The sequence below is a fragment of the Protobothrops mucrosquamatus genome, unplaced genomic scaffold, assembly GCF_001527695.2.
Source record: "Protobothrops mucrosquamatus isolate PMUCROS unplaced genomic scaffold, P.Mucros_1.0 scaffold4437, whole genome shotgun sequence".
NCBI classification, from domain to species: domain Eukaryota; kingdom Metazoa; phylum Chordata; class Lepidosauria; order Squamata; family Viperidae; genus Protobothrops; species Protobothrops mucrosquamatus.
In genome coordinates this window covers 18,708-30,631 of record NW_015390348.1, presented here as the reverse complement: position 1 = coordinate 30,631, position 11,924 = coordinate 18,708, and the positions used below count along the sequence as shown (strand labels likewise).

General features: G+C 41.2%; 1 protein-coding gene across 1 annotated transcript in view; it reads left to right on the top strand.

The window, feature by feature from the left end:
- Positions 1 to 11,924, top strand: part of IGF2 (insulin like growth factor 2) — a 17,620-nt gene that overhangs the window by 584 nt on the left and 5,112 nt on the right. The window contains exon 2 of the mRNA XM_015828379.2: positions 8,583 to 8,739. Coding sequence (XP_015683865.1) covers positions 8,583 to 8,739 — 157 coding nt within the window. The remainder of the gene's footprint in view (positions 1 to 8,582; positions 8,740 to 11,924) is intronic.

Here is an 11,924-nt window from a genome sequence, read left to right as displayed (position 1 = left end):
AGAGAAAAAACTTTTTTTTTTTTTTTTAGTTCTTCGTTCTGCGATGCGGACATGTTGACACTAGAGGGACCCCGAGGGTTTGGTCAGAATGCTTTGGGTTGGTTTTTCTTTTTCTTTCTTTCTTTCTTTTTTTTTTTTGGAGTTTTGCGATGATTGTGGCACTTTTCTGCTTTTTTACAGTACAGGTTAGGCGAGCGGGCGGGCGGAGGGAGAGATGCACACGCTCCCGGCTTGGGTAGCCAAGAGGTTGTATGAAAGTTCCTACCCAGAAAGAAGAAATGGGGGTGTGTGTGCGCGCGCGCGCGGGGAGGGGGTGTGTGTGTGAGTGAGTGTAGGGGGAAAACAATCGATATAAAAAGCCCCGATGAATGAGAAGCATTGTAGACGGTCTGAATCCGTCAAGGGTTATTGGAGACGACTTTAGGTCCCTGAATGGTAGAAGAGGAAGCGGTGGGCAGAAGTTGTGGGCGCCTTTTCCCGCCTTGGGGTGCCTTAAAAGCGAAGCTAATAAACGACATTCTAGCTAGCCCGGGGGCTACTTTTGACTGCCGAAAGTATATCCTAAATAGCCGGTAGCTCTTGTGAACATGTGCCGCGGTGGGAAGGTCTGGAGCAGGAAATCCAAAAGGTGTGCTTTGTTTTTTGCCGCTAGGGGTTGAGCTGCGAAAGAACTGTAGGCGAAGTCCGTAAATGTCCGGTGCGCGATTTGGATACTTGCTTGGGTTTTTTGCCTGCACGTTTTAAGGACACGCAAGGTCATGTTCTGAATGTTAGTTAGGTTTATATATTTTTGCATCGCTTCTCTCTGCTTTCCTTAAGCCGCTCAGAGGAGGAAGCTTCTGAAGATCGCTGCGTTGTTGCAAAGGACACATCGTTCTTAAGGCTCTGCTGGCTACTAGGTTTAGAAACGCTATATCGCGTGTTAGATCAATGAGGAGTGAAAACCGGATCAAAGCAAGGGACAGCAAGCCAAGAACTTGAGTGAGAAGAAAGGTCTGGCAAGAGGGTCTCTCCCACTTCGTGGGGCCTTATTAGGATAACTGTTATTACTGTTAGAGTTCCCCTTTTTTTTTCTCTTCCAGTTTTCTTTTCTTTGGAGGAATGGTTTGGAGAAGCTTAAAAAAAAGTTTTAGCCCTGGGCAGAGCCGTAGGGGTTGGAACGCAGAAGGGAGCTTGTGGTTTTCTACAGCTTTCAGTGTGTCTGAACCAGCCAGTCGTAGATCAACACAGTTTCTAAGGCTCAGTTTTAAAAACAAACAAACAAACAAACAAAAAGACAAGACTGTTAAAACTGGGTAGCATGAAAAAGATGCTTGGGACCTGAGAAGGATGCTTTACGCCTCCCAGCTGATGCTCCTGAGCTATATAGCATGTTGCTGTTTATAACACGGTGCTGTGCAAAACGACTAGCTCAGTGTTTCTCAACCTTGACAATTTTAAGGCATGTGGACTTCAACTCCCAGAATTCCACAGCCAGCCATGCTGGCTGTGGAATTCTGGGAGTTGAAGTCCACATGCCTTAAAATTGTCAAGGTTGAGAAACACTGTACTAGCTTCTGTGGAAAACAGGGATAGTTGCTTTACTTGAGGATGTGTTTCTCTCTCTCCCCCCCCTCTCTCTCCCCCCCTCCCCACTCTGGCACAAAAAGTTGTAGCGGAGAAAGAGCTGAGCCGGGGTTGCCATGCAAAGGGGAAGCAGTGAAAAGGGGACTCCCCTTGTTGTTGTTGTTGGAGCCTTTATGGAAAGCTGCACAGCTAAAGCCTTTACTTCTGGCAATCAAGCCGACCGCTTTCCCGCTCATTTGCCTTTCAAGAGGAAAAGTGTTTACCTGTGCAGTCTCTGTCGACAAGGTCATTCAATTATAAGAGTTGTCTTTCTCTCGCTCCTGGAGTGATCTTGATCAGCAACATCCCAAAGAAATCAGTGAAACCTTTGATATTCTGGTATTATGCAGCTAAATGCACACGGGTCCTGGATGGTTTAAAAGGTTTTTTTTTTCCTTCTTCTTCTTCTTTCTGAGCCCATTTGGGAGGGGAGGGGGTTTCGCTGCAGCGAGGGCATTGCCCGCTGCACGCTACTCTCCTGTTAAAATTCATAATGGCAGCTTAGACTAGCTCATTTATCCCCAGCAAGGTCATTTCAAAGCAAGTGCCTACTTCATTAGCTGTGTACAGGAAAGGAGGAGGAGGCCCTGAAATAAGATGCTTTTAAACAAGCAGAGATAGCCAAGGGACTGTTTTGTTAAATGAAGCTGGAAAGAATATGCTCCATATTAGCAGGAAATGCAACACACACAAATGTGGTTTTGGATGAAGTCTGCGTCCACTTCAGTCACCTTAATTCTCCCTGTAACCGAGTGATGTAATATTGTTGTCCGTAGCTTTGAGTTACTTCAGGGCTTGGAAACAAATGCAGAAGACCGAGAACAAGCTGTGAATTTGGGAGATTAAAACTGATCGGTTCAGCTGGCTGAAGACATTTAGATTTCCTTTTTTTCCCCCCTCTTCTGCCAGATGTTTTTCAAAAGTGAAGCGAATTTGTTTTATTATTTCTTTTAAAAACTTGTGAATATAGTCTTACTTCTTTCTTTAAAAGACCTCCTGGAGTGGATCCTCAAAGTTCAAGCAGTTTCTTAGACTCTGATGGAATGAGTAAACAGGACCAGCTCTCCCTTCTGCCCTTCCTTCTATCCTTCCTTTCCCCCAGTCTAAAGGCTTAACTGATACCAATGTCCTTTTGGAGTGGTTAAGGGAATTGAGTGAACGTAGACTGTATTTGTTACCAGGACAAAGGGCAAGAGAAAGAATGTCCTTTCATTTAAGTGTCTTGGCTGTCTGGAAAACTTAGAAAATGAGTGTGAAGGCAAAGCAATGGCACTAAAGAGCAAAAAAAGGATCTTTTTGCAGTCTTTCTACAGGGTGGTCTGGCTTGCTTCTGTGTGTGCAAGGTAAGAGAGCTAGGCAAAATCCTTTTACGTACTTGCCTTTTCATTTATGCACTCCCAATTACGAACACATTTATTTATGGTTGGGATTTTGAATAGTCTTGAAGAACTCACCTAAATTCATGGTTGCAGCGCCCCACCTGAAAGATAAGCTAAATAGATCAGCTCCTGCATCAGTTTTCCTCAATCTGGAACTCCTTGATGTGTTGGGCAGCACATACCAGAATTCACTGCTGGCATGACACCTGCTAGCTAGGTGAACACTGTCCTACAATTTTGGGGCAGGACCTACTTTCATCTCTTTGTGGTAGGCTGAGAGAGCACTTACCCAGCTCAGCTGAAATAAATCCACCAAACATTTAGCATAGCTGCTCCTTAATTGGAGAAATGTGAGCTCATTAGTATATGAGTTAGAAATTGCTCTGTTTGATTGGTTTACGACTACGTATATTTGCATGAGGAAAAAAAAAGTTTTCCCTTTTTTAGAAGACTCAGGCCTGTTTCACAAGAGACACTACAGCAGCAATCATAAATCAGCTTCTCCTGATTGGTCTTCTGCTTTTTGCTTTTTGAGAGTGTGCTTATACTGCGAATTTTGATCTCATGAAGTTTCAATGAGCTTGGAAAGACTGCCTGGACAAGTCCCTGCAGTTTTTTTTTTGCAACATTTTCAGAAGTGGTTGACCACTGCCTCCTTCCTAGGGCTAAGGGAGGCACTGGCCCAAAGTCACCCAATTGGCTTTGTGCCTAAAGTGGGACTAGAACCACAATCTTCTGGTTTTTAGCCTGCTGCCTTAACCCCACTAGACCAAGCTGGCTTTCAGAATATTGTGGACAGAATACTGGCTGATGGTTGAATTTCTGGGCTTGTGGAGAGGTGAGAAGAGAAGACTGCAGGGAAGGGGAATGAAACAACATAATTGGAAAGTTGGAACCACATTAAAGTACACCACACTAAAACATATTGCTGCCTATTCCATGTGTATGTCTGTGTAAGATGGCAGAAGATAGTGTACTGTGAATTCTTAGCCAATAGTTCTATAAAAAGCTGAGTGGAGGGACACATAACCTTCAGGGTAGAGGTGGTAAACAGTGATTCAGAATACTTCATCCACGCTCTGTCACATACAACTCATTCTTCCCTTCCATTTTTCTCCCAGTAGGGTGGGGAAACTCTGTTCAGGAGATTACCATCAGAAATTAGCTGGACAAACACACACGGAGAAAGCACCTACCTGCTGATTCAACCATCATAATTTGCACTTTTTTATCAGTTATGACCTAGAACAACTTACATCTGTGCTTGCTTTTCAAATGTGCAAGAATTTAATATCACTGGGGAGATTGTCAATTCTGGTTCCTCTGGAGGTGCCTGAAGATGTGCATGTCTATGTATATCAAACTTTGGTGGTGTTAAAATGTAACTGTCTAAACCAAGAGTAGGCAACCTTGGCTCTTTTATGACTCGTGGACTCCCCAACTCCCAGAATTCCTGAGCCAGCATGGCTGGCTCAGGAATTCTGGGAGTTGAAGTCCACGAATCATAAAAGAGCCAAGGTAGCCTACCCCTGGTCTAAACCCTAACAATTTAAAATGTATGTTACATATCTACATTCTCATGAGGCAAATAGATCCTCCTCCCCCATGCTCATTTTTAATTAATTGAATGGCTTAAACACATTAATATGAAGAGATATGTGTCTACCAAGTATAGACCACTTGATATTCCAACCCATTGACTTGCTTAGAGTGAGAGAAATTCCCAAAGATTATGCATTTGTTTTCTGAAGCACTGAGGTTAAGGCATCTGTTCCATTTCCTAAAAAGCAGCCCTATCTGTCATGCTGATCTTGGATGAACATGGGAGATAACCTGTCTAGGTTTAGTTACATCAGCGGTTCTCAACCTATGGGTCGGGACCCCATTTGGGGTCGATCGACCATTTCACGGGGGTCGCCAAGCAAGGCTGTCCGCCATTTTTTCCCCCTTTTCCAGCAGGTGCCTTACCTCCCTTGGGCTGGGCCAGCTGGTGGTCGGCCTGCTCTGTCTCTGCCGCTTGCCAGCTACGCCTCGGCCGGCGCAGGGGGCGGAACCACGCATGCGCAGCGCTCCCGGGCAGGGAAAGTCCTCGACTTACGACCGGTTGGGTAGTCCTCGACTTACGACCGGTTTAGTCCTCGACTTACGACCGGTTTAGTCCTCGACTTACGACCGGTTGGGGATCGCGGCATTAAAAAGGTTGAGAACCACTGAGTTACATCTTGCAGTAACTCCCTAGTTTCCCAAAATGCCAGAACAGCACATGCTGCAAGTAAAATATGGACTTGGATTTGATTTCCTAAATCAGTACCCTGATGGGACCATGTAATAACAACTTCCTTAGCAAAACATTTGAAGGACATCACATTAAGAAAACTGTCTTTCACTTCTGTGGTATATTATGAGCTGACTACAAACAGGCCCCATTGCAGCATTGACTACTAAACCTCCTACTAAGCCTCTCTTATCTCTACTACTGCATTGTCTTGTCTTCAGTGGAATAAAGATGCCAGGTTGGTTGGTTGTTTGTAGAAGATTCATCTGGGGGAGGGAAAAAAAAAGGAATTCAGCACTAAGCAATTAAAAAGCTCTCCTTTTTTGGCCTTGTTTCCTACCATATTACATTGACCTCTGATGATAATTGGGAGGGGGGGCAGACTCAAGGTAAGGAGTAGCGTTTTTAAGTGGGAGGGAGAGCTCACAGAATAAAAAGTAGATTGTGCATTGGGTTCCAGAGGCATCCATTGGGGGATGGATATCCACTATGTTTCAGAACTGTTATATTATTTTATTTGTAGATGTAAATTGAAATAGGTTGTACCTTATTATTTCATTTAAGGCAGTGTTTCTCAACCTTGACAATTTTAAGGCATGTGGACTTCAACTCCCAGAATTCCACAGCCAGCATTGCTGGCTGTGGAATTCTGGGAGTTGAAGTCCACATGCCTTAAAATTGTCAAGGTTGAGAAACACTGATTTAAGGGGAGGCAGCTTTGTATTACACTGTGTCTGTAAAGAGTAGCCATATATCAAAACTGTTATGAATAAGTAAATTTTAATAATTTTATCAAACAGCAGAAAAAAAGATTTATATGTGCTAACTACGGGTCAACATTTTTAAAAAGAAAAAAAATGAGAATAGATTCTAACATAGAACTGGAAGAATATCTAATTCCCACTGCTGACAATAGTGTCCTAAAACTATCTAACTTCTGATCCAAAGTTTGGGTGGGCAATTGCAGCATAAGAGTGGGTTGGGATTAGCTGTGGCTGCACTTTCTGGCTGCCTTTGTAAAAATACATCTTCAAAGAAAAGAAGGAGCTGAAGAAAAATAGAATTGGTTGTGAGGACTGTAGTAGTGGCACTAAAGAGCTTTAATTTGAAGCCACCTCTTTCCTCAATGGTCACTTTCATTTCACAAGTCAGAAAAAGGTCTGTGTGATTATCTTTCAAGAGCAGTGCCAACATTCTGCTATAATGGGGCATCTATCTGTATATTTTTGGCAGACGAATATGTGCCACATCACCTCTTGTTTAACTATAGGCAGGTGAGAAGAGAGATGGAGTAATAGATCTCACAAGGGGAGGTGGCCAGTAACTATCAACTTTTGACACAGAGATAGATTTCCCAGATTTGAGTCCTCCTGGAAAAATGAAGTTTGTGTGTGTACACATACACACATAGATTTTGCCAAATATATAAAAATTAAGCAATCTTTTATGAGAAATCAGCAGGGACAGGGTCGATGACAAAGTGGTTAAACTAACTTTTGAGTCTTGCCAGGAGGCAAAAGTTAATAGGGGATGGGCTTCCTGATCATAAATTTTAACCAGCACATGTTGCATTATTTAGCAGTCTAAATACTTATATGCCTATGTGATCATATGCAAATGATCTTATTAAATGATCTTAGGCAGCTGATTAGTCATGTTTGTCACATTTTCACAGCATTTTTTTAATTGTTAAGAGCATTACTGATTAGTACTAGCTTACTGGATTCTTTGGACATATCTCTGTAGACTTGGAACCTGTTTGCTGGATGAATCAGAAAACACAAGACAATACTTGGAAGCTGTGTATCTAATTAGCATTTCCTCTGATAGCATTAGCCTTTACCTGCACATACAGGATTGGGCTGCTGACATGTCACCATTAGCCCTTGGAAAAACAAGTGGAGATGGATTTTGAGATGTGTTTGAATATTAGTGTTTGAATACTACATCCATTAGGAGGTGGATGTTTTTATTGTACCATTGAATTTTGCTCTATGGGGAGAGTTTAACTCCCTTCCTTCCTTCCTTCCTTCCTTCCTTCCTTCCTTCCTTCCTTCCTTCCTTCCTTCCTTTCTTTTTCTTTCTCCCGAACATCCTCCATTTAGCAATGCAGTAAGCTTCTTAGAAAAGCAACAAAGGTAGATTATTTGGTTCTAAGCCAATGGAAGAAAATAAATTGAATCTATACTAATCAATATTAACACACACACAGATACAGACACAGACACAGACACACACAGACACACACAGACACACACACACACACACACACTGAAGTCCACACATTTTACAGTGTTGCTGAGGAACACTGCACCAAAGACTTAACATACCATAAGTTACTGGAAAGCTAGTATTCCATAATAGATAGAATGGATTAATGGATAGAAAGCTGGCCTTAAACTCTGCCCAGGGTCACGTTAGAAAGCTTGAGACTAAGCCAGGAATAGATTGAACTAGATCACTGTGGGATTTTTTCCAACTCAATGAAAGGTCATCCCATCTGCTTGATGTGGTTCTGATGTAGTAGTTAGAGAGCTGGTATGTTTTCTTTTAAAACAGTAATGCTGATCTGATTTAAAGATGTCCAGAAAAAACTGTCTAGATACAGAGCCACAGCACTTTGGCAATTAGCAGATTCACCAATTTTCATTTTGTATAGTGATGCAACATTCTTGTAAAAGGCAGAGTAAGTCTTCCTTATTCTTTCACATGTGGCAGGTCTTTTCTAAAATTGTATCTGCCAGTTTAATTTATATGTTTTAACAAAATATAGTGCTTTGAATGATTGTAGTTAGGTTTTGAAACTAAAAATTAATCACAACAGAATTGCTGACATTTTTCATCAGGGGTAGAGAAACTTCTTTTCACACAGATTCCAACTCATGACTTTACTTGGGCTCAGAGAGGAATTGAGAAGTTTATAATTTTGCTTTCATCATCACCTCATCTTCCATAGAAATGCAGGAAGCTGTTTCCATCTTTGCTGACCTACATCTGGATTTGAACATCTAAAACAGAAAATAATGAAACAGGCTTAGTATTTTGATTTCTATTAATTGAAGCAAAAGCAGAGAGAAGCTGCAGGGAGAAATTGTGTTTTACCTGCTTTTTTTTTTAGTGTGTGTTGTGGTATTCAGAACATACATTTGAAAAAAACATTTCTTTATGCTTATAGATTTTTATAATTTTTAAGCCTATTGTCCAAGCACTGTGTACTTGATCCATGTCTGGCTTGCTATGACTGGTCTGACAAACCCTGTTAGTTTAGAGGTCACTTATAGGAGCAGCTTTTAACATGATGGATTTTTCTCTTTCACATACAGAAAATGTGCATCTCCCGGCGGATATTGCTGCTTATGCTCACCTTCCTGGCATATACGATTGATTCCGTCTCTGCATATAGTCCTGCTGAAACTCTTTGTGGTGGAGAGCTGGTGGATACACTACAGTTTGTCTGTGGGGACAGAGGCTTTTATTTCAGTAAGTATAGGGGGGGGAGTGAAATGAGTTCAGCTTGGAAAAGTGCCAATATATCCATGTATAACAATACACGGTGTTTTGGAAAGTTATACATGAAACAGCATCTCAGGAGGCCTCACCTTAGCTATATATGCTATGATAGCTTTTGTGTATTGCTGGTGGGTGGCTGGGGCTGAACTGAAAATCCAGATGTGATTAAGCTCTAGTTCCTATGAATCTCAGCCAGAATGGCCAGTGATAAGAAAAGCTAAATGTGATCTAAGACTTCTTTTGTACCTGAATAATATCAGACTGCTTGGTTCAAAATCTTGTATTCTACATCTGCATGATCATACAATCAAAAAATGCAAATAGTTCTATATTCCTCTTACAGAATTTGAATATGGAACTCACACATGTCATACAACCCGCCTTGCCTACCCTACAAGGTTCCATCTTAAAAAGGAGCCGGAACTCCGTTCTGGGCGTTCTATGACAAAAAAAACCCTGGCTTACAGCCAGAATTAAGTAAACACACTGCAATCCTTTATCTACTTACTAGCCAACCAACACCCTTAACTTCATTCAGACATGCTGCAAGGTAGTCATGAATACTGAAAGTCCATCTCAGACCATGTGAAAACTACTGTTGACAACACCTTAATTAAGTAATACCCATTAATAAGTAAGAAACCATCCATAGTGGTGTTATCAGGAGAAGCAGTACATAAAAGCTTCCTTAATTATTAGGCCTAATCTAATTTCATTTGTATCTAAAATAGTGCTTTGGGGAATGGCAACTAACTAGGATTTGGAAGTTTTGCTTTCAGAAGATTTAGATTTTCACATAAAATTCTGACCACTGTGCCCCAAAGACTTCAGTGTAGAGAAAGAAAATATATGATAGTATTAGTCTTTCTTGCTATGAAAGAAAAATTCTTGCAAAATTTTAAATCTTTGAAGACAGAATTCATTACTTGGGTTGTGTAAATCTCTAAAAATCTTTTCAATTTGATCCACTGTATTACTAGTTGGTATCCTGGTGGATTGTTGTATGGGTTCAATCCATAGACAGTGGTTGCAGCATATGGGGACTTTGTAATTTAATTGTTAACACAAATTGCTGAAATATTTTTTAAAATGCCAGTCACCTTTCCTTCCTTCCTTCCTTCCTTCCTTCCTTCCTTCCTTCCTTCCTTCCTTCCTTCCTTCCTTCCATTCATTCATTCATTCATTCATTCATTCATTCGTTCATTTATTTTATAGGGCCACCTATCTCACAAAATGTGAATCTAATATTCTGGCATGTGCATATCCCTGGTATCCTTTTTTAAAAATATGCCTGTGTTTTAATTTTTCATCAAGGAAATACATGCTTATTTGATCAACAGGGCAGAATTCTAAACTTTTTGCTCATTAGAATTTATTTACACCTCTATTACATCACCCTTCTCCAACCAGATATTCCTTCCAGGCATGTTGGGATTATATCATCCAAAATTCTCAGCCAGTGTGAACTTGGCTCACATTGGCTGGGATCCTGGGAAATATAATCCCCCAAATCTGGACAGGATCAAATTGGGGACGATTATTCTGCAAAGCATCCAATTCCTTGTCTTGGTTGTCCTGTCATATTGCGTCTGGCATCTTGAGTTGTCCTGCTCCCTGCTTCCCATATTGTAGGTGGTCTGAATCCTCTTCTGAAAACACTTTTAAAGGGAAGTTGCTTCTTAGTCTCTTTAATCTACAGCTCTGTCCAAAACCACCAAAGGTCAAGACCCCAGCTGGGGCAATTCATCATCACTCTATTGAAGTCAGACCCCTAAGCTTTAGTTCTCTCTTTAGATTCTCCAATGGGGGTGGGGGAAAGGCTGGCAGTAGTTCTGAAGAAGGGATGTTGAGCTAAAAATACTCCCGCTTAGGAAGTAGTTAATCAGCAACATGCCCAATAAATGTGTTTTCTAAGCATTTCTGGCAGAAGAGGAAGAGGAAGAAGTGGAAGGTGGCATTAAGGGAGATCCAGTAATAGTGATTAGTGTTCTTATACTAGTATCCATGAAGGACACAAGATGGAGTGTTTAAAGGTAGGCATAGTAGCCAATATTTGAGAGGTCTGATTCCAGCTCTTGGGGGATTTTTGAATCAGAGCAAAAAGCCAGTCTGACATAGGTAAATGAAGCTTGAATCTCTGTGTGAATCAGGAAGAGATGAGGGTGGGGGAGAGCTGAGCGAGAGTCCAGGCATCTGACTTCTGTAAACAAGGGCTCCTGTTTCTTCCTTTCTAACAGCTGATAAGAACTTAGCTCTTTCCAGCCACTTACGCTGACAAAGCACATTCTCTCCTTTCTCTCTCTCTTTTCTCTGCATCCCTCAGAATAATACTAGGAAAAATAAGGGGGTGGGTGGTGGTGGAAGGGAAGCTATTTGGGGGGAGGGGTTTGGAACAATGGATGCTGCTGCCCAGCCACTCGACAAAGGCCCTCTTGTTGGTGCCCACATTCCTTTGTCAGGAGAAGAGAGGATTGTTTACACCCAAAGTGTTCTTACGCTTGATTTGGTGCTTGATTGATCCGATGGAAGTGGTACTCAGGAGAGTGTGTATGAAGGAGGCACAAGCTGTGGAATATTTTTGTGTTATTCAGAAGTATGGCACACACGGGGCCCTGTACACAGCACATGAACATTCCCTCTTATCCCTCATATATACGCCCCGGGATGTACAAGTGCATCTGAACTTTGACCTCAGACTTAGCCACCAATATTTATCCTCCTTGCAATTTCTGTTTAGAAAAAGAGAGAAAGAAAGAAAAAGCTAAATTGAGAAGGGGAACTAAGAAAGAAAAAGGAAGAAACTAAATTGAAGAGAGGAACTCTTATCAGTGTCAAGTCACAGCAGCCATGTGTCTTGTCTTTTGCTATGGCTGTCTTTGTTGATGAACATGATCCTTGGCCCTTCACCTGAGATGATGCTTATTATTTATTTATTTATTTATTTATTTATTTATTTATTTATTTATTTATTTATTTATTTATTAATCGCATTTATACCCCGCCCTTCTCCTAGTGGACTCAGGGCGGCTTACAGCCAGTTTAAAACAGAATAACAGTACAATATACAAATTTAAAATGTGGTTAAAATAAAATATTAATATAGGCCTTTCTTTTATTTTAAAATTATTTAAAAACCAAATTTAAAATACCCCTTA